The sequence below is a fragment of the Limulus polyphemus genome, unplaced genomic scaffold, assembly GCF_000517525.1.
Source record: "Limulus polyphemus unplaced genomic scaffold, Limulus_polyphemus-2.1.2 Scaffold223, whole genome shotgun sequence".
NCBI classification, from domain to species: Eukaryota; Metazoa; Arthropoda; class Merostomata; order Xiphosura; family Limulidae; genus Limulus; species Limulus polyphemus.
The window spans coordinates 726,283-750,447 of record NW_013665833.1 but is presented as its reverse complement, the minus strand read 5'-3'; the positions used below and the strand labels follow the sequence as shown (position 1 = coordinate 750,447).

Below are 24,165 nucleotides of genomic sequence, written 5' to 3'. Positions count from 1 at the left end.
CACACTCTTCCTATTCTTGAAAATACCTGAAAGACTAAGTAAAGAATATAGGTTCACCTTGTGGTGAACACGAAGCTGGACTGTTTCAGTAAGACAATGCATCAATTCATACTGCTGAAATTGTTCAAGATTGGTTCAAAGAACATGAAGACGAGATGGATACCTAACTTGGTCACCAGAGTTAAATGTTGTCGAGCCCCCTATAGTCAGTTATTGAAACCAGTCTTTCCACTATCATTAAGACTTCAACAATTCAGAGCTTTGATAAACAAATGGTAAAGATTTCATTGTCTGATGAACAACACCTTGTTTTGTCAATTTCAAGTCGTGTTCATGCTGTTTTGTTTGCTCTTCAAGAAGAATACACTCGATATTAATAAATAAACTATAGAAATTAACAGGTGTTTCAAGTATTATGTCCAACCTCTGTATATAAATCAATTCTAATGAAGGCTAAAGGGATAAATATGTTGAAAATATAAATGTATCATTTTTTTTAAATGTATTCATGCCCCAAGATAATCAAATAATAATATTGGAATTTTCCCTGATTACTAACAGTCGTTTTAGATCTAGAAAGTTACTAGTATGGTACAAATATACTGTAAGGTATGTGAGCATTCCTTGCACAGATTTTTACACATTTTGCATATCCTATGAACTGAGTGCAGAACTTAACATTAGTCAGAACAACTCTAAGGAAACTGGACAAGATGGGTTGGTTACCAGGCTAGGTCGTCATTGAGAAAGCTCTATTGACATCTATCCTGCTGGGACTGTAAATTTGAAAGTTCAACTCAGTAATGTAGGGATTTTATTCTCCATGTAAAGTCGAGACGGCTTAGTCTGCTATTTAATCATTAGCCGGATCAAATTATATGTCCACTTCCATCCCTATGCTGTTTCCCTTTTTTCAAGTTCAGTAGCCAGCCCTACATAGCTTTTTTATTTAGCGATATTTTTTTTTATTTATACTTGTCATTATGAGTAAGGTTTTGTGATAAATGTGCTTATAAAAAGAAAATAATGTTCAACATTTTTCTTTATTGTTTATTCCTAAGAATTAATTGCTTTATGAAGACTTTTATCCACTCTTGTTTTGTTTTCCAGGCTTTCTGACATATGTAAACTGCAGGAGTGTACGTTGGACAATGAACATTCAAGACATTTTTACCGGAGCTAAGCTGTTAGCCCTAGCTATCATTATAATCACAGGCGTAGTGTGTTTGTTCCGAGGTAAGATATACACTGTAGATGCTTTTGGTGGTCTTAATTATGCTAATGTTTTGTTGCTTAACTATTACAGTTTTCTAAATGATAATTGACTGTTTATGTTATTAATAAATAAGTCTTTAATATTTTTATATACCTTTAAACCTATATTTATATATGATTTGAAGAATATGTAGTTTTTCTTCTTAATTATTCAGCCGACAAGATTCTGAAAATTAATATGGAGCCCAATCTATCATTCGATTCATTACTAGTCACTGAATTATACTAGTTTCGGGAAATGCCGCCCCTTATCAATAACCCTGGACAAGGGCAAATCGAATGGTGGACTATATATGATATTTATTGTGTTTTTATTTGTTTATATATATATATATGAACCTGTAGAGTAAATGAAACATCTTTAATCCTCTTCCAACATAATTCCTTGTAGCAATTCGACTCTACAATGTAATACTTTTGCTTCAGTCAATTTTACAATCTAAAATACAAGGACAAACCACCCGTATAAAGCTGGACATTACTAACCTCATCTCTTTACCTCCCCAGCTCTTAACTGTAACGAAAGCTGTCATATACATGGAATATGCGAGAAGAACAAAGCACTTGATAACTTTGGTCATTCTACCTCTTCAACTTATTATATGTACAATCTAATAAATAATTAACACCGATTTCTTAATCACTTACCGCGCCAATTTCTTCGTGCTACATAGAAACGTGAGACGAAGTTATATAAGGAGGTTATTTCAATTCCATCAAGAGTGCAAAACACTTATCAGGCAATATTACACGTTATTGGGAAATAGATTTTTTTCCAGCATACTCCGCGTGCTTGGTTTTCTTGTAAAATACGATTATTCGATTTTCTATCAGCATCTAATAAAAGTGGTCATGTAAAATGTTGTAGAAGTATTCAGGTAAGCCTACTTTTTCATGGGATTACAGAGTCTTACGTACTTAACTTACTAACTCGTGTAGGTTAAATATATATATCTCCATTTCTTATATTTGTCTACACCCATGTTGTAATTTATCAAACACACGGTATATGATAATTCTAGAAATAATCAAAATCTACTTAAAATATTGTTCTGTGTTTATTAATGCAGGAATTGTAATATTTCAGCGTTCTGAAATCAAGTGGGTTTTTTTTCGAACGTTTTAAAACAAAAGATTTTGCACATCTTGAAATTGTATTTACAAAATTAAAAAAAGCATAAATTATCATCCAGGATGATGTGAGCCACTAATTAATGATAAATAAATAATTTAATATCTTGAATAAGATAAACTGAGTGGAGGTTTTCAGCTATTCCGAGTATTTGGCTGCATTGTGCAAAGCTTGGGTAATACACCTGAATGTATCCTTGATACATCCCATGGTATTTTTCTATTGGTGAAGAAAACATCAACAAAATTTTGTCTGTGGATATTTTATTATATACAGGGTTATCAAAGGTTAAGCATTTTACCTCGTGGAAATAAGTTACTGAAGATCGAAAAGGACGAAATTTAATTTTGTTTTCCTGAATCAAATCTTGTAAGCTAATACAAAAACATTTCACTAAATAACCTGGAGACAACACTGTGCAGTAACATAAAACAATTTATTTACTGGAGACAACACTGTGCAGTAACATAAAACAATTTATTTACTGGAGACAACACTGTGCAGTAACATAAAACAATTTATTTACTGGAGACAACAATGTGCAGTAACATAAAACAATTTATTTACTGGAGACAACACTGTGCAGTAACATAAAACAATTTATTTACTTTTCATGTATTTTTGAAGCACTTAATTTGATGTTATTACTGTCATTTTCAGAGATACAACAGTGATATATAGGATGGGGCCAACTGGGATTAAACAGCTGTTCCATTTAAAATATATATAGTTTAATTTTTAACGCTTAACTTTTAAACAGTATTTAACTTGACTTCAATTGTCTTCCTGATATTTTCTTTAGTACCAACCTTATAATCCAACTGTACCAACTGTGTAGATACCTTTGTTCCACCCTGTATACATAAGTGATATATATATATAATATTATGATTTAATTCCTTATGCAAAAGGCCCTGCGTGGTTAGGGCGCTTGACTCGCAATCTGAGGGTCGGGGGTTCGAATCCCCATCCCACCAAACATGCTCGCCCTTTCAGGCGTGGGAGTGTTATAATGTTACAGTCAATCCCACTATTAATTGGTAAAAGATTATCCCAAGTATTGGCGGTGGGTGGTGATGACTATCTTCCTTCCCTCTAGTCTTTCACTGCTAAATTAGGGACGGCTAGCTTTGCACGAAATTCTAAAACAAATCAAATTAAATCCTTATGCAAAAAAACACAATTTTTCCAGAAGAGTTTTGATGCAAACGATACCAATTCAAAGCTTCAGTAGCCAACTATGTACATTACAAAGATGATCCACGTGATACATGAAACTAATCAATTTCTTACAACTTTCGGTGCAGGTTCTATTGAAATATGACACAACTAATTCCAACATGTACAATATGTATGTATTATATTATGATATTTTCAAATAACTTGAACCTACTATCAATGCAGGTGATTAGACGTCCAAAAAGGTGTCGTAATTCAAGTTGCTAACCAATCTCCGATCACGATACTATAAAGTCGATTTATTGGAAGAGTCGTTCTTCAAAAATATTTCTTTATCTCACTTTATTCTGTAACGAATTTATCATTATGTATTTATTTTTAATATGAACGTTGTATGGAGTGAATTTGTATTTAGAAATATGCGTGACTTGTAGTATCAGATATGTGTTGCATATAACGATTTTTTTTTAATGTCAACGTTTGTTTCGAATAAGTTTATATTTGAGGGCGTGTCTAGCTTACCGCGTTAGTTACGTAGGGCGAAACTCCCGCCAATTATCCAAGATTGTAGAATATTCGTGAACACAAGAATTAACAATATATCCACTTCCGTAACCGGTTGCCCCCCAGTGGCACAGCGGTATGTCTGCGGACTTACAGCGCTAGAAACCGGGTTTCGATACCCGTGGTGGGCAGAGCACAGATAGCCCTTGTGTAGCTTTGTGCATAATTAAAAACAAACAAACTGTAACCGGTTAAATATAAACAGAGGACAGAGAATATACAAGTCTACTAGGAAACTGTTATAACCATGTAAGGTATAAACTGTGATTTTGGTAACCCTTGTCAACCGGAAAATATACGACATTTGACCAGGACAGCTATAAATTTCGAACGTCAATGAATTCTCATCAAACGTTAGTATCTTTCCAAAAATATTACTGATTTCTCATCGGACACTAGTGGTTTTATGAAAATATTATCTTACTTCAACGGTCCAACAGTTGAGTGGCTGACAAAGCTAGCTAGCTTCCCGCCAATTATATGTACATCAACTTTAAGCTAACTCGCTGGATATCAAGGAGACTTGGAACTAGGAAGACGATTTTAGGCTATTTGTAAGTCAGTGAAATTTCTCTTTATGAAACTTGGTTTGTAATAATTAATCGTAATAGTTGCTATTGTAAATTATACTGTATTAAAATGTATCTGTCGTATACAAAGCTGCTCCAGAGTTAATGGACAAATACATTGAAATCAATGTCTACACTAAAATTATAATGCTGGTAACAAGAGATGTTCAAGAAATGGTTAATCAATTCATATCCAGTCTCAAAGAAAAAGAGAAAAAGTCTACCAAGAACGATTAGATTCCTTCGAGAATTTAAAGAACTATGCTTTTGACTAGCTTGTTAAGGATGAGAAACGACTAGCAGAGCTTCAAAATTTCGCATTCTCATAAGGCACGAGGAAGATTACCTCCTTCGTGATGGCAAAGTGTGAGATGGGAACAGGAAAACCAGGAAAGCAAAGTACTTGTAGACTACCCTTTTAAGATTCAGATGCTGATGGTTTAGAAACTCCAATGGAAATAGAGACAGTTGGTGGGATATCAGTATCCGTTTTGAGTTCATTGCCAGTACAATTCTAATGTGCCAAAACCATTATATACATTACTTGCATGTAGTAATACTAGGATATGAACAAATTCTGAGTTATTACAGTCTCTAGTGGGCGGTATGACAATCGTATCAAAAAATGTTACGAATTTTAGGTTTTGTTTGGCCTCTAGAGGGCTGCAGGGTCATTAGATCGGGTCAAATAATGAATTTAAGGTAACAACTGGATTCTTTATCATTAATAACTCCAGGTATAGTGGTGAAACTTGTTTCATTGTGAATTCATCCATTTTGGAATAGAAATATTCGCCTGATTTAGGGTTTTATGTCGGTAGGACATTAGTATTAAGTCGAAATGGAAGATTAGTGTAACCAATCGATTTTTCAACACAAAAAAACACGTATTTCATTGGTTATCAGATTCAATGGGCAGAAAAACATAGATAAAGCTGCCCTGACCTAGAAAAAGGACGTCGGTAAGATTTTTAATCGAGAACATTCCTGAGTTTTTCTGTTAGCTGTAACGGCATTTTTCTACATATACATTGAAACGTTCATCTAATATATTATGTTGGTTGATAGTTGATCCAAGGACGGTGGTGTAGTTTGACACCTTAATAAGATAATTGGGATAACTCACTAACGAACTTAGTTTGCCCCAAAAACTCGTTTATGAAACATCATCCACTTGTATATGTGGATTAGGGAATTATTAAGTTTTTGACTTTGAGTAGTAAACTGAAAGAAACACACCGTTTGAGGAGATATCTCTTTTAATTTATCAGTGTTTTGTAATTGATTTCTTATTGCTTATTTATCTGACTTTCTTTTAGTTGAACACCAAGAAAAAAAGATGTGATTGGGGTTGTGATTCGAACAAGATTATCCTTTGCTGTTGACAGAGTAATAAGTTCCACCTTTAAAGGTGTAAATGTATAACAAACAGAAGTTCACACTCTTGATGTATAGTTAAAGATGTGAATGGGGAGTGAATATGTATGAAAAGAATGAAAATCAAGTAAATCATATGCGAAAACAAAGTTAAGTTGTACATGTATCACACGTGACGTGAACGTGAGCGTCGATATTTCAATTTTAAACGAAGACTAACTAATTATTTCAGGTAATTAAAATGTTAGGGTAATATTTTTAACTGAAGTTTTTACAATCATCACACTTCACTGAGGTGTGAAATCACATTTGTGAAGGACGTGAACTCATACTTTTTGGGGTATACTCAGGACCGGCGATAAGGGGGGGGGTTAATGGGGGGATTACCCCCGTGCCCGGGGTCATCAGAGGACCCGTAAAAATTGCCATGAAAAAGCCTCGGAAAGTTGCATTTTATAGTTAACTGATATTATGGGGGCCCATATGTACATGATTATTCCCGGGCCCGGATTAACTCTGGGGTTACTCCAGGCTCATGAAAGTGTGTTATCACACCATAGTCTTCTAACGTGAGTGTTCTGAGTTTTTTGTTCATCTTAATATTTCACAGGAGAAACCACCCATCTAAAGAACACTTTCCATGGAGACTTTAAGGCACAAGATATTTCTTTGGCTTTCTACTCGGGCTTGTTTGCTTATGGAGGATGGTAAGTTGATAACTTGTTTGAAACTATAAGTGCCAAACCAACGTTAGAGCACCTAACGACAGAGTTTTAACTCCTGTCACCAGCGATGATGTAGAACACTGCAATCGTCCTCATTACTGTATAACTGGTTATTTATGTATGTTTAGTAATCTATTAGTTGTATCATGAAGTAATAAATAGATGAGTATACTGGAATGGACGGCAACTACCTGTATTAAAAAACACGACGGATCTCAAAACTTTCGAAACGTCGTCTTCAACACTTGTTTTTTTACAACAGGCAGTTGCCATCCATTCCAATATACTCATCATGAATACTCTTGCCTAAACAATTGATTAAAGAATAATAAACAGGTGTTGATGATTTTCAAGAAGTTGGTAGAGATTTAAGCTCGAACAAAAAAAGTTATTAACCTTTTGCTTACCAATATGGGTACGTTAAGTACCCACAGAATTTTATATTGGCTAACCAGCGCCTTATGATAATTAATTAAATATTAATCATTAGATTATTTTTCACACACTACGTATATAAGTTAAAACAATCACGAGAGACTTGCATCAATCATATTGGCCAGACACGTCTATTTGGTGAAATAGGAAGGTTAATTGCTTAGTTCGGTTTTAACTATTTTGGCATTCAAGGCTAAGTTAAATTATAGTTTCTGTAGTTGATTTGTTTGTGTTTTCTAGCGGTAAACAGCTCTAATTACATCACAAGTCACATGAAATGTTCCATCAAACCTTCTCTTGCTGCCCTTCTAATTAAAAGAAATAATTTTAAAAGTCTATGTAATCATGGTTTATTTTACTTTAGTGTTGTTGTCAATCCTTTACATGTTATGTATTGACCTAAAAAGTGGGTCAGGTTTTTTTCCCTTTGATTGAAACCATCTTTTCTTTTTTATCTTGTAGAAATAACTTGTTTTGTCATTTTTGTTTTCAAACAGTCTTCATATATCAAACTTTCTTCAAGCGTTTACGACAAAAAAAAAAGGTCATCTATGACATGAGAAAATTTAGGCCTCCAAATATTACATAGCGAAAATATTTTGTCTTAGAGTTGGGTTCCATAAACTCCCAATACTATATTTATTCGTTACTGATGCAAGCCCCCCAATGGCACAACGGTATGTCTGCGGACTTACAACGCTAGAAACCGGGTTTCGATACCCGTGGTGGGCAGAGCACAGATAGCCCATTGTGTAGCTTTGTGCTTAATTTCAAACAACCAAACAAACAAATACTGATGCAAGGTGTACCATTTTATATTATTCAAATTTAATGTACTTGTAGTTAGAACAGAATATTTTATAAGACTGTTGATAAGTTTTACGCTAACCTTGGACTAGTGGGAACATTTCGAGCTAGTGATTGAAAGGTTGAAGGTTTTGGGTCGCGATATGCCGCCGAATAAGGTCCTCACTTTCAGCTGTGGAGGCATTATAACCGTGACAACCATCCCGCTTATTGGATAAAAAAGGCCCTGTAGGCGACCTGTTTAGCAGCTTTAAATTGGGAATAGCTCTGCTTGACCTTTAAGGATTTGTTTTTTGAATTTCACGAAAAGCTACACAAGTGCTATCTATGTGCTAAACAACCCACTGCCAACTTTTGGGTTACTTTTGTCAGACCGAATAGTGGGTTTTGACAAGCAATCATATAACGAACCCACGCCCCAAAGTGCGGAGCGTAATTTTTTTTTTTTTTGCAAAGCCTAGACTACACATACACACGCGCAACAATCCTCTATGACATCACTGTAACGTACACATTTTAGTTTAGACATGTTACTCAGCTCATATACGAAACAGTGACTTGAATACGTCTACAATTTCTGCAAAAGAAAATTAAAAAAATTGAAGAATTGGGAAACGTTGTTTTATCTCTCACATGAATTACTAATACCCTGGACTTTCAGTAACACCTTGGTTTTCTCCACGCTAAACTGTTACTTAGGCCCTACATTAAACAGCACGACATTGAAAAAATAATTCGATGACGAGGAACCCACTTTGAGATTAATAATGACTGGAGACGGCTTGAATGGGTAATGAAGAAAAACTGTAATAAAAGTTTAACATAACAGCAAATGTACAACGTTTCGACAAGGTTTTGTCATCATCATTGAAAAAATAAATAAATAAAAGGTTAATGAACGAAAAAAAAAAAATAGGAGCTTACCATATCTATACCAAAAATACTTTGTCACGGTAAACTGAGAAAAACAGTGGAGACTGTAAGCGTTGGGTATCAGCTACAACACAAGGAGTAGTTAGGGGTAAACTGAGAAAAACAGTGGAGACTGTAAGCGTTGGGTATCAGCTACAACACAAGGAGTAGTTAGGGTTAAACTGAGAAAAACAGTGGAGACTGTAAGCGTTGGGTATCAGCTACAACACAAGGAGTAGTTAGGGGTAAACTGAGAAAAACAGTGGAGACTGTAAGCGTTGGGTATCAGCTACAACACAAGGAGTAGTTAGGGGTAAACTGAGAAAAACAGTGGAGACTGTAAGCGTTGGGTATCAGCTACAACACAAGGAGTAGTTAGGGGTAAACTGAGAAAAACAGTGGAGACTGTAAGCGTTGGGTATCAGCTACAACACAAGGAGTAGTTAGGGTTAAATTCAATAACTGCATGTGGCCACATTCACTTTTATTTTACCGTGAAACTTCAAGCTGAATTTCCAAGCTTGGTGAGCACACCTTTACGCTCACCATGTAAAAAATAAATTAGACATGTCATAACTTGAAACATTACTCTTATTTGATCGATCAGTTTGACAACATCGTTAACTCTTTACCTATATAGAACTTGAAATTATTCTAATGACAACTTTTTGGAACTTTACAGTTCCTCCATGACAGACACACGTCTTTTCTACCTGAAACAAAATCAAACGTATTATAAATACAAGTTTGAAATGATTTATGGATGGAAAACCATCAAAATATGAAAGTTTTATTTTTTATATTTCCTAAACTTAAAATCTTTAAATCATCAAATATATAGTTGTTTTAGTTAATTATGTAATTAACTTCCAACCTACCTTAGTTATTGTATAAACATCTTGTAATGTACAATAAAAACCAAAATAATTAATGCGATTAAAGATTGTTTAGCAGTGTATTCTGTTCTCCTTACTCATAGGAACTTTCTGAACTTTGTAACGGAAGAGCTTAAGAATCCTTACAAGTAAGTAACATTTATGTCTTCACAATGTTTCACGTGCGCTATGTATTTGTGGGTTAGTTTTGTAAAGGTCAAAGATTTGCATGGCTATTCTGATAGTTTGATTATCTTGGTTTAAGGCTGTGGTAATGTTATGTATATCTAAAGTGCGTTCTAGCCACTAGGAGCGGATTGGTATTAAAGGACCAACCTGGACAATATCGCATGCTGCATACAGGCTAAACAATTAAAATTTAAAACCAATTTCTTGGAATGCGTCAAATGCACCGGCCCACTTGACGAATGCCCGATGACCTGATTGACCAATCCGTCCCTGCTAGCCACAAACAGTAATCTACGAATCTTGTTGTTAAAGGAGATTAATCGTGAAGTGTCGCCCTAGGCCTGTCATCCAAAGACTTGAAACACACGTATCTAACCGATGTGTACGTTAGATACATGATGTCTTTAAAACCCTTAAATTTATTTGGTATAAACATTGCCTGACAGTTACACTTAAAAATCAAATGTACTGAAGCATTATGTCATGGTTGGTGCAATATAACCAGGAAACTGTAATGTTCTTAAGCAACTCTCCAGTTTCCACATTTGAATGAATATTTACAATAACACATTCATTTATTCTCTTACAACTGTGTTTCTAATCATATTATTTCCTCCTATCGCTCTGTGTTTGTGCTTGTGTGCCAAAAATGCTTGAGATCACGTCTAATCGTTTGATGTTACATTTTAGTAACCGAGTGGTAACCCTTGTGACTTTAGCCTTTACCCATTTGACCTTAAAGAAACAGCTAATTGTTGACTGTATATTAACGTTTATTTTAGCGTTTTGCTGTAAATGCATTATAGTAATTGCCAGTTAAATTATGGTATGATAATGTAATAAACTGTATTTATGTGTATGGTATTTTAATTGTCTTTTATTCATCACAGTAAACTTATATTTAAAGGATATGTAGCATTGATGTTATTAATATATTTTTCTGAATTATTCAGGAAACAAGTAGTTTAAGATATTAAGAACAACTACGAAGCCCAATATATTTTCGACAGTGTAAACGATAATGTATTAAAAACTAGCTGGAGTACCCGTCCCCTGGACGAAAGTTATGTAAGTTCATGATTAATGAAAGGTTATCTTAGGACATGTAAAGTTGCTTCCCTTATAAAAAAAAACTGCAAAACACAAAATGTGAAACCGCAAATTTGCATGTATCTCCGCATGGACCCAACAAACCTTCATGCCAAATTTGGTGAAGATCCGTCAACTAGTGGTTAGAAGCGCCCTTAAAAACCGCAAAATACAATACAAATATGTTTTTATATCCCCATGGACACAACAAACCTTCATGCCAAATTTGGTGAAGATCCGTCAACTAGTGGTAAAAAACGCCCATAAAAACGCAAAATGAAAAACTGAAAATTTGCATGTATCTCCCCATTGGCCTAATGAACCTCCATACCAATTTTGGTGGAGATCCATATACTCCCTGCGAAGTAGTTACATGTTCATACAACAGACAGTGCTATTATATTTATACACATTCCTAATGTATATTGAGTTGAAAACTTATTATGATGTAACAATGGTCTTAGTCTTAGAATAAAAATATTGGACTGTGTTGTTTCAGAAATTTACCTCGAGCTATTTGGATTGCAATTCCTATCGTGACATTTGTGTACGTTTTTGCCAACGTTGCGTATTTTACAGTCGTTTCACCACTTGAAATGCTAGCTTCGCCTGCCGTTGCCGTGGTAAGTCACAGTTTTAAGTTTTTGGTTAGAAAGAAAAGAAGCTTTCTGTTCAATACAAAATGCACTGGTAAAGATTCGGGACTTGTAAATAAAAGAAGTTAAAATTGGTTATGGGTAGAAAATAAAAACTATATTAGCTTATGTGGTAGTCGAGCTTTTCTTCGCCCGTGGTAGCATCCAAAACCAACCAAGTCATCGAGGTTCGAATATTAACAGATTTGGTACTTTCTAAGTAAAGAAGACGAACAAGAATCCATTCCCAAGTTTTTAGCTTCCAGATAATGAAAATAATTTTAAAAGATTTTTAGGGTGTAAAAAACCAACTTTAAAAAGACTTACAATTAACTGAACGTAGGACAAACAAGAGTACGTATTGCTGTTTCACTCGAAGGTTGTACGTTAGTGTATACATGTCGGCGGATTCTTTTATACGTTTTTAATACCATTTTGTTTACAGTTGTTGTTTTTTAGTACGTAATGTGACTAGAACATTTGTCTTTCACCCCAGTTAGGCCCTCTTGTCAGTCAGTTAACACTAGTTTGAAAAACATGGATATAATCAAGTCGATCTTTTTAGAGCTTGTTTCTTTACAACTTTCATGTATTTCAAGATGGGTGGAATTTAAATATACATGTTTTCATTAACTTTTTGTTAGTTTGTCAGTTTTTTGTGTGAAATTAATTTTAAATATATTTGTATATATGGATAATTTTACTATATTTGATACTCTAAATTAAATCAGTTCCCCCGATTTCCTTAAGTAATGGCCCAAAGAAAATATTTTTCGATGTGTTAGAAATTATTGTTCCTGTACTAACCTAATTATGAAGACCCCCCAGACTGTAACTGTACATATTACCAAAGTGAAATGCTATACGTAACAAAACAAAAACGTAATAGAACTTTTAATCAGTTTTGTATAGAGGGTGATTACGTTATATTAAAACGATGTTGGAGCCTCGTCACGTCGTTATAGTCCAACTCACCACGTCCGGAGATTTCTGTCTCACAGTTTAAAAACAAAAATTTACGACATGGCAGATTTAAGTAACTGTATCAATCAAGTTACCGAAATTGATAAAAACAGTTATCCAAAGCCTACGTTTTGGGCTGTCACTTACACAGGTTTCACAAATCTAGCCTAATAATATTCATAGTATCAATTTCTCGCTGGATCAGCGCTGAATCCGAGATTTTATAACGCTAAAAATCTGGTTAAGGTACCAGCAGTAGGCAGAGCACAGATAGACCATAATGCAGCTTTATATTTAACAACAAACAAACAATTTTTTTTCTCGCTAAATGGACTAGGCGTGGCCTATATATTAGCGTGCCGGAAATTTGAATCTGATGATTGGTTAGTCCGCAACCCATTACCGCAATAACGCGCTCCGCATTTTGTGGCCCTGTGTACCATATGAAAATGATAGTCAAATCCCATAATTTACTCAGATAAGAGTTGTCGGTGAGTGGTATTGATAAGATGTTTTTTCTCCAGTCTGGTCTGGTATGGTATTGTAGGGGGAAGCCGAGCCAAAAGGGGGACTCGAAGGTCCTGACAAACTTACGAATTGTCGACAAGGGTATAAATGTAGGGGGCCCAATTATTTGTTATGCGAGGGGCCCATATTTTCAGTTACTCCTCTGAATATTTTCATTAAGAAATTATTAGATTTCTGCAATATTTACAGAAAGATTTACAGATTATAGAGAAATAATATTTATTTTCCTTTTTATTTTTTTAGACATTTGCAAATAAAATGTTTGGGGTTATGGCTTGGATCATGCCGATATTTGTGGGATTATCAGTATTTGGTGGCGTCAACGGTCTTCTTTTCACCTCAAGTAGGTAAGACATTACCAAGGTTTTTATGACTGTACAATTCTAATAACACAAACTAACATTTTTCACTTGGAAAGTTGGGTAAGTTTACACCTTTATTTAAAAAGCTCTTAATGTTTGGTAGTGTCAGTGGTATAGTTATTAAAGTTGTTGGTGTGAAAGGTCATGGTTCGATTTAAAAACAAAACGAAACATTTTTTATCTGAAACAAATAGGTTAAATATCATTTGTTTAATAAAGTCCATCGAATACTGATCCCGATAAGTTATGTATTTGTATATATGTGAAATATTATTCAATTTCCATTAATTACTGTTCCTTCGTTAGGCTTTTCCTCGTGGGTGCTCAGGAAGGCCATCTACCGTCCATATTTGCAATGATTCATTACGAAAGATGTACCCCAACACCATCACTTATGTTTACGGTAAGGGTCAAGATGTAAAAGATATTTAAATTCTTGTCCGATGCAAAGAAAAGTATGAGTAAATGTAATTTAAACAAGAAACAGTTTAGATTTTTAATAGTATATATTTTTAATATTTCGTTTACTATATTTTCAAATGCAGTTCATATCACCATAACCTGATGGTAAGGGGACTCGACTCAGAGTTGCGGTAACGTAACCAGGCACCTAATATACTCTCCTTTCAGTCGTGGGAGTGTTATCATATGACGGCCAATCCCACGATTCGTTGAGAAAGAATTGCCGAACTGTTACCTTCCCTGTGATTGGCAGTTCAATTTAAAAATAATGGACGACAGCAGATAGGCTTAGTTGCTTTGCCTTAAACAAACAAACATATTACCTACTTTATAAACTAATAAAGAAAAAAATATTTATCTTTTAAATAATCATATAGTGACAGTTTAAATAAAATTATCATTAAAATATACGTGCTTTTAATCGGCACGTACGAGTGTTTTTCACTTTATTTCTTAAATAATAAAATAATTGATGTGTAAGTTATTAGCTTTTTTAATTGTATCTTAACTCATTTTGAAATATAATAAAAACTAATTCTAAATATAATATTAATTAATTAGAGTTACGTGTCCAAATAATCTCTATAATCGTATATGCTTCGTCATGCAACAAGACAGGTTTTGTAACTTATATTTAGAGCTACTGAGTAATGCTAATATTCAGTATTTTGTTCTTTAAGCAACATTCGTTGAAACAAAACAATATTGTTTATGATTTAATGTAATTAGCAAATTATAAGTCAGAAGTTATTCATATTAAGATTATGGAGGTTGTACGATGAAAAAAATCTGCCTTTTTTTGGCTTTTATGATTTAATTTCACATAATTAATTAATTGTTTACTTTTCACTTTTTCCATAGTGTACACTTTCTCTGTTAATGTTGACCACTAGCGACATCTACACTTTAATTAACTACTTCAGTTTTATCCAATGGCTTTGGGTCGGCGTGGCCATCGCGGGCATGATGTATCTACGTTGGAAGAAACCTGATATGCCTCGACCAATCAAAGTTTCATTAATTTTCCCGATCTCCTTTTTCCTGTGTTGTTTATTCCTTACCGTCATACCTCTGTATGCTCAACCACTACAGACAGGAATAGGATTGTTGATAATTCTGTCCGGTGTGCCAGTGCACTTTGCTGTCGTTAAAACCAGAAAAAAATCGCCCACCCTTTCACTTATTTCAGGTGAGTTTCTTTTTTTTAGTGCCTAATTCTGTATTTGGTCATTAAAGATGTGAGGTAACTTATAGACATTTTATCATCAAAGAAATAATATTGTTCCAATAAATTAACGAGCCATGCAGCTTATCTACGATAACTTGAAACGTTTTATTTACAACTCCTACTTTCCTAAAGGAAAAAGAACATGTGACATCTTGTACTTTAAATTGATAATTCCAAACATGACGTTCAAGTAAAAGTATGCCGTCCAAATACAGTACTTGCCATCAAATTTGGCGATATCTATGTTAATAGCTGTAATTACGTTTCTGTGTAGAAATTATGGATTTCAAGCGAAACTGTTGTGAGAAGAACCCCACAATTTTAGAAATGAAATGTTTAAGCCTTAGAGTAAGCCTCTTCTTAATAATTATTGATAATTGCCCTTTGTTGATGATTAGCTATTTACTAAAACTCTCAACAGGATAGAAAATTTTTAAATATTTTCCTTTTTTATATATTGTTCAGAACACGAGCTAATGTTATGTTTGTTAACCATGTTTTTTATTTATAGGGAGGATAACTACAGAATTGCAAAAACTGTTAGAAGTGATGATTCCAGAAAAAGACGACCCACTCTTGAGTAATTGAAACAATAACAAGAAATCGTGATATTTGGTTAAGTGGGGATATGGAAATAAGTGTCATTAATTTCTGAAAGTTTTTTTTAAAAAATAAGTAGTATCGTATTGACACTACATTCCACAAGATGACGTCTTAGTTTTTTTACGAATTTAAGACTGAAAGGTATAGCAGAATTATCACATAATTATTTTTGTGAAATTTTAAAAGTATGTTGTCCTAAAACTTTCAAACTAAAATGCATGTTTCATTTTATAAATCATCATTGTTTTATTAAAGACCTGGACAGAGAATGTATCAGAATGAATGCATTACCCTTAAGTATTTCATTGGTATAGTTACACTGTTATTAACTTTTACTGAATTCCTCTGAAAGTGTAGTTATTTAACTGAACATTTAAAAGGTCGGTTTTCATTGAATTCACGAATCGGTGAAAGGCTGAATATACGATCAGTTGTAGTTTGTTTTTCAATTATGACCAACTAAATCATAAAACATGATTTATGTTAGCCTCACGTGGTTAGCGTGCCATTTCGCGGATCTGTGGTTCCATGGTTTGTGTCCCTTAACGCCAAAAAAGTTTGGTTTGTTTTGAATTTTGCACAAAGTTACACGAGGTCCATCGGCGCTAGCCGTCCCTAATTTAGCAGTGAAAAACTAAAGAGAAAGCAGCCACCCTTCATCACCACCCACCGCCATCTCGTGGGCTATTCTTTTACCAATGATTAGTGGGATTGACCGTCACATTATAACGCCCTCACGGCTGAAAGGGCGAGCACGTTTGGTGGGACGGGGATTCGAACCCGCAGTATGCGAGTCGAGCGCTCTACCCACCTGGCCATGCTGGGCCTACCCCAGAAGAAAGAATGAACATTGCTTTACGCACTTTGGGATTGTATGACAAGAGTCGGCGGTGGGTGGTATTTGTAACTTCCTTCTGTCTAAGCCATCTCTTCAAAATTATGGACGACTAGCCTAGAGAGTCCCCGTGTAGGTTTACATGAAATTCAACAAGACAAATATTACTCCCTGTGTAGGTGAAGTGTTATATATTTCATAATCCATTTGCTTTTGAGTGCTTGCAATTTCAGTTTTTATATTTTATTTTATTGGAGAAAGGAAGAATGCATTTTCTACAAAAGATAAAAAATTGAACATGTTTGCTGTTTTCTTTTAGCACTTCTTTTTTATGTTTCATGGTGGATAATATTTAATTTATATAATTACAATTTGAATTTTCACTCGGTGATTAAAAAGTGTTATGAAAATAGCAAAGCCTAGCTGTTTTCCCTTTCAACAACTTACAAATAGAAAAACGGTAAATAATTCCGCTTATCGTTTTATATTTCATGGTTGCTGAAATAGACAAAACGGAAGTGTCGTTATGCATACGTGGCACAAAATGAAAGGGAGGCCCACTATTTTGATTGGCTCGGAAAGTTCTAATTATGCATTATCCATTCCTGCATTTCACCACCTAACGTATATATGCATCCATCCTGTGAGTGCAATGTATGAGGGGTAGAATATAGGAATGGGTAATGCAGATTTTCCTCGTATCCCAAATGCTCTCTAGTTTCTCATCATTTTCCATCCCCCACAATTTTAGAATAAAAACTTTTTATTACTAGTGTATGAGAATTTCTGTCGATTTTCCTCGATCAAACAACACATATTTCACTATGGTGTTCCAAAACTAAGTAAAACGAAATATAAGCATGTAAAGGACATTGTTAATTTATACATATACGTATTGCTGATTACATTAGTGTCTGAATTAATGAAGAAACACGAATCATAGTAGAATATTAAAAACTCAGTAAATATGTGTGAAGAACGTGCATTATTGTGATATATACATGCATACATTTCTTAACACGTTACTGCCTGAACTGCAAGCAGAAGTATATACTCATTATCAACTTTAACAGTTAAGTCTGCTTAAGTCATTATGTAACATATAGTGGTAGTTTGTGACTGTGTATGAAAGACACTTTCATCACAAGCTGCAACATGGATGGACAGATTTCACGTGGCTGCGCAAGGTGACAAACTGAGTAATGTACGCATAACGCCACTTCCGTTGGAAATCGATATGAAATACTAAGCGGTAAAAGTTTTCGTTAACAGAAAAACAACTTTGTTTTGCGTTACAAATCCCGTCCCCCCCCCCAAAAAAAAGCTCAGGAATTAACAGTACAATCCCGGATTAAAACTTGCATTTGGTCCTTATTTTGTGTTTTTGACAAATTGAAATTGACGAAAGAACTTGGAAGTAGTTTAAAAGAGAGGTCTTGCATGGCCTGGAGGTTAGGGCAATCTGTATGTCGTAGATTCGAATTCCATCACCGAACATATTCATCCTTTCAGTAGCGGGGGCTTTATAATGTGTTGGTCAATCCCACTGTTTGTTGGTAAAGACTAGCCCAAAAGTTGGTGGTGGATAGTGTTGACTAGATGCCTTTAAAAATTATAGATGGCTTGCGCAAATAGACCTCAAGTAGCTTTATTGCGAAGTTCAACAAATAAACATGTTTAAAAGAGGATGTACATCGTTGTTTCTATTTTAACGCTTAGTAGACTCGTTCACGAATAAGGATTTTTATTCAGAATAATTTATTGTAGGCTCAGGTGTTAAATATCTAATTCTCCTAGAATTCGTTTGTTTGTATGTAATTAAGCACATTGAACCATCTGTGCTGTGCCCACCACGGGTATCGAAATCCGGTTTCTAGCGTTACAAGTCCGAAGACTTACCACTGTGTCATTGGGGGGAAATTCTCTTAGAACAAGTATACAATGTGGCTGTCACCTAGCAACATTTGACGTTAATGCTTGAATAATTACTCTGAATAATTAAACTTTGATGTCATATTCTTGACATGGCATAATTTAAAAAATCTGGTGTTTGTGGTGTGTGGATTAGCGTGTTCTGGTTGTGAATCCTTTAAGCAAAAACACGCTCCGCAAATATTTTGTCAAATCCCACTGGTCTATCTGTTCAAAATTAGGATCGATTATGCGCAGATAGCTTTGGTAGAAACTTTTAAAAACAAAACAAACAATCTAATGTTGTTTAATGGCAATATGTTACGTATTTAAATTATACAGATGCTTCATTTTTTTTTCGGAAGTCTACCTGTTGTTATTACGACAAGCGGGGTAAATATTTTGTTGTATTATATAATATTTTAGGCAGTTAAAAAAAAAGATGCGAAGTGCACAAAATCAGGTTTGTTTCCCTGATAAGTTACAACAGATAATGTCTTCTTTTCGTCTAATAATGAATGCTATTATTATGGATTTACACCATCTATTGACCAGTTAGAGAGTTTACAAGCTCTTGAAAATCCTGATCGTCGTATGCATAGGAAATTCAGTTGATTATAGTGTTTTACTATCATCGCTTTTTAATTAAGGAAATGTTTTATATAATTATTTTGTTTTAAAATTTTTCTAACAATATTCTATTGAAAAATGCGAACTACTTTTGTCAGACCTTGTAAATCTAGTTGAATTGAAATTAGGCAACTTTTGTTGAAAATATATTTGGTTATATTTCCGGGAAGGAACCACGAAAAAAGACACAGACGCACTGTCACTTTCTACTTTTAGAATATTACAGGGGAACTGCTCACAGAATTAACGTACATGGGAACACAACACAGATTCATATTGTGTAGCTTTGAGCTTAACAACAGCCAAACGTATGTGAGGCGAGTGTGTACAAAGGAATTAATGTACTTGAGATTTTTCGTATAATCACTATTGAATTATTTTACATACAAGCTACCAACCCGTTATAATTTAAATATAATGTAATAGGAATGGAAGATAGATGATTGGGTATGAAGTTGGGTTTTCGTAGAATTTTGTTAGTACTTTAACTGTGAAGTTACACTGTGGGTTTTCTACGCTATGTTTGCCGCGGAGGTCAAACCCTGATTCTTAGCGTTATAAACCCTTAAGACTTGGGCTCTCTGCTGACCCATCGGTGGTAATTTTTATGTGCTTATCTCGAAGTAAACATTTAAATGACGTATTTATAGCGTTTTCTTTTATGAAGTATTGTAGTTTGGGATTGTGTTTGTTATGTTGTCAGTACATATAAACAGCTTGAAATGAATTAATCCGACATAGATATTTAAATATATATTGTACTTGAAGGGTATGATATGTATATATATTGTATTGTTTATTAGGTACGAATAACTTGAACTGATGTTGAGCAATTCAAAATTTTTTGTAGAGAAACAATTATTTTTAACTTCAAACATTATCTGTGTATGTGGTATATGTATGAATGTACATATGAAAAAATAGAAAACTCGCAAGTTAGTAATAATACGACAAGAACAAAATATTGTCAAGAATTGATATATATATATATATATATATATATTCATAAGTACCTTTAATTTATTGTTGCGAATCAAACTTACAAATTGTATTTAATTTGTGGTATTTTATCGTTTGGACTTGTACAATTGGCGTATTTTAATAAATCAAATCTACATTGTTATGTTTTAAGTTTTACACGTTAATGATAGTGGTTGATACGGTAGTGTACACTTTTAATTGATGGCTTGTTCCTATTATTATTATTACATCATAAAATAAATTTAACTTAATCTAACTATTGTGCTGAATGTTATAACGCAAACCTAACATTTGGTGTGTCTTAATTATGTGTTTCAAACCCAACAATACTGACAAAAGCTTATGGATTTACGACTTAAGCCTTACGTAACCTACAACATTTCTGAATAAATTGTAGGTATGCTTCAACAGGCAAATAAACTTGTATGACTTCTTATAATATATTATTTCTAATTTGTTCTCAACATTTTCTGATTCCTGAGTGTGTTCAATCAAATTTCTAGAGCTACAGATGGTTTCCAGCCATTTGTTCACAGGAAATACAGTGAAAAAAGACAAAAAAGTAAAAATATTGTTAATAAAACTTCGATTTTCGCAGAATTTATAATTTGTATGTGCTTTCGGAATATATTAAAGTGTTTCCTTTTTTGTTATTGTAAAATAAGTGAAATTTATAACTTTCATTTTAAAATTTCTACTCGAGGGCTATCTGCGCTAACCGTCCCTCATTTAGTAGTGATAGAGGGAAAGCAACTAGTCAACACCGCCAACTCTTGGGATACTCTTTTACCAGTGAGCATATTTAGTGATGGGATTCTAACTCTCGACTACTTTTATTTGAAGAAAAGAACAACAGCTTAACACATCAGTATTTAGAAAGGGACAGGACGTAAGTTTCCGTTGACTATTACGTATACCAATCTATAGTCACTACAGAGGCAAGATATCACTGAGAAAAAAAAAGGAGTTAAAATGAAAGGCAATAATAGCCAATTGTGTAGCTTTGTGCTTAACTACAAAACAAACAAACAATCCCAAAGAAATGTCAAATAGCTGAAATCATTGATATATTCTGTTAGTTTGCTTTGATTGGATGTATGATATAATATTTTCTTTGATCAGTAGTTTTAAAAACTGAAAAGAATGTTATGTTAAACACGATGTGTGTGTCTCGAGAGATACGTTAATAGTGTTAATAATCAACTTCATTTGAATTAACAAATGTATTGTTTCTGAAATTTAAATTGTAAGTTGATTTCTTATTTTATTAAAGATATATTTCGGTTATTTGATTTATGCATACAATCCTACTTTAACCCTGTTTTTCGTTTTGTTGTGTAATACATTCATTTATAAAAGTTGGTGGTGGTTTTTTGTTGTTGTTTTTAAATCGACAAATAAGGAAGTTGCCCTTTTTCAGGTTATGTTGGTGTATATTATCCTTAAATTGTAACAGACAGTTTACTTTCCTCGTGTGAAGAAAAGAATAAAAATATTGAACAAAACTCTATAAGTGTGACATTCGTGTATTTTAAGTGTTACTCTATTAATTTCGAACACACGAATGTGTGTTCATTAAATTCATGGAATTTTTACACTTTAGTTTTAAGGGATCTATAAATAGCAGCTGTTTATTCAATGACCAAGCGAAAGATTCTACGTACACTGTTCTTTTTAAAGTATCTAGACATCTCTTGAACGTATGACATGCTATACTCAGCATGTTTGCAAGAGAACTCGGCAAGCGTAAACACAGAGACAAACCAAACAGGCCCGGCACGGCCAGGTGGTTAAGGCGCTCGACTCGCAATCTGAGGGTCGCGGGTTCGAATCCCCATCACAGTAAACACAGAGACAAACCAAACAGGCCCGGCATGGCCAGGTGGTTAAGGCGCTCGACTCGCAATCTGAGGGTCGCGGGTTCGAATCCCCATCACACCAAATATGCTCGCCCTTTCAGCCGTGGGGGCGTTATAATGTGACGGTCAATCCCACTATTCGTTAGTAAAAGAGTAGCCCAAGTGATGACTAGCTGCCTTCCCTCTAGTCTTACACTGCTAAATTAGGGATGGCTAGCGCAGATAGCCCTCGTGTAGCTTTGCGCGAAATTCAAAACAAACAAACCAAACAGGTAAATTAAGAGTATTTGAATGTATGCAAGATACCGAAATGTTGTGAAGTACATGAATGAACTGAGATATTTTAATCTGCTGAAAGCGTAAAGAAAAAATGGGTTTATGAAATAGTCGCAACTTTCAGCCATGTACGATCTATTGTACATGAGACCATTGAATGATATTTGATCATGTTAAGTTGGAAGAAAGTATTGTAAAACTAGATGTACTTCTGCAGGGTCCCCGAGATTGTTCTGTTTCAAGAGTAAATAAAACCAAAATTAAGAGTAACAAATATTTTTATTTCTTGCTTTTGAAGTTCATATGTCATGCTGTGTTATAGCCTACAGCTAGTGATTCATGGGATGCGCACGTTTTACTGACGTCACGATAGTACAAATTGCAACGTTAAGCGTCCCTTATTTGACTTCACTTTAGTGACAGACAACGCACTACTGTACACTGGTGGGAGTGGTTAAAACAGGTGACTCCTCCAGGCATTGTTGCCCGATGAAGGCTGCGGTAAGAGGACCGAAAACTCGCAATAAAAGTATTTTAACGTAGAGAAAAGTCCGATTATAATTCTACATATTAATTTACCTGCGTCTTGAGTCTTAAACAACAATTAGCTCGTCAAGATTTTGAAAACAGGTTGCACTGGACACCTGCCTGAACTTAGGAAGATCAAGTCTTGCAGAACAAAAGCGATACTACAGTGGTCATTCTGTTCCAGGTATCGGTATTTAGGTCTTTTAGACCTGGGAGGATCAGGTTAAAAGACTCTTCCTCTCTCCCGCACTTGATTAATAACTGTTCAATATTCATTTAATTACTACAAGAGGGCCCTCTCTGTGACCCCTTTCAGGGCCTTGTTCATGTATGTAATTATATTAATATTGATGTGTTAATACACTTTCACTTAATTCGGTTGTGTTAAAGTTCACACTACACGAACAATTCCAATTGTTCACATTTTCAATAATTATAAATTTCGGCAAGAGCATTTACATATAATGATTTTATTTAATGATTTCACAGTAAATTAAAATCATTGACGGTATATATGTCTAGTTTTAGGTGGACTTAATTTATTTTTATTTCTTATATAAATGTTTATAGGGGAGAGGTACTTACGAATATTTTCATGATGTATGCAGAAACGGTCGAGTTCGCATAGTAGATCATTTGTTTGCCAATTTTTCGCGAAGTAATTTAGTGAACTATGTAGGAGTCTATCCATGGCCAGATGGTTAGGGAGCTTGGAGTGAAATTCAAAAAACAAACAAAGTAGGAGTCTATCAGTTAGTGTTTCTATATTTTCGTAGTTGTGTATAAATGCTGAGGAAGTTGATCTAGGTAGTCTGTATGTTATTGTGAGTAGTGTGTTCTGTAATTTAGTTTTATTTTGTTTTGGTGTTATATTTATCCAAGCTGGTGCTGTATATTCTATTAGTGTTCGGATATAAATTTTATATATTTTTACTACGTTTAATGCTGTTTTCATTTGTTAGACTCCTTGCATAGTTCGTACGCTGCCAAACTTTGGTTTTTATATTGCTTACATGTTCAGTCCATGTCAATTATGTATCATAAGTTAAACCTAAAAATTTAGCTGATGTTTTTGTCTGGAGAAGTGCTCTAATTATATACAGTTCAGGAGGGTGTTTATTATGTTTGGTTAATTTAGCGAAAACTGCTAGATGTATCTTGGGTACATTGATTTTAATTCTTTATTTCTGACAATATTCTGTTATTCTATTTAATTGAGGTTGGATATTTATGGCT

The 24,165-nt window shown here is 34.2% G+C and overlaps 1 protein-coding gene across 2 annotated transcripts in view; it reads left to right on the top strand.

The window, feature by feature from the left end:
* Positions 1-22,148, top strand: part of LOC106478550 (large neutral amino acids transporter small subunit 2-like) — a 31,028-nt gene extending 8,880 nt beyond the window's left edge. Inside the window, exons 2-10 of one of the 2 annotated variants that reach the window (XR_002609923.1) lie at positions 1,111-1,236; positions 6,707-6,803; positions 9,955-9,999; positions 11,628-11,751; positions 13,498-13,601; positions 13,923-14,019; positions 14,940-15,267; positions 15,818-16,050; positions 20,970-22,147. Coding sequence is in view for 1 of the 2 variants with exons in the window: in XM_013939102.2 (XP_013794556.1) it covers positions 1,111-1,236; positions 6,707-6,803; positions 9,955-9,999; positions 11,628-11,751; positions 13,498-13,601; positions 13,923-14,019; positions 14,940-15,267; positions 15,818-15,894 (998 nt within the window). In the remaining variant the exon portion in view is untranslated. Of the gene's footprint in view, positions 1-1,110; positions 1,237-6,706; positions 6,804-9,954; positions 10,000-11,627; positions 11,752-13,497; positions 13,602-13,922; positions 14,020-14,939; positions 15,268-15,817 lie in introns of both variants that reach the window. The other variant, XM_013939102.2, reaches the window with a different exon arrangement.
* Positions 22,149-24,165: the final 2,017 nt, after the last annotated feature.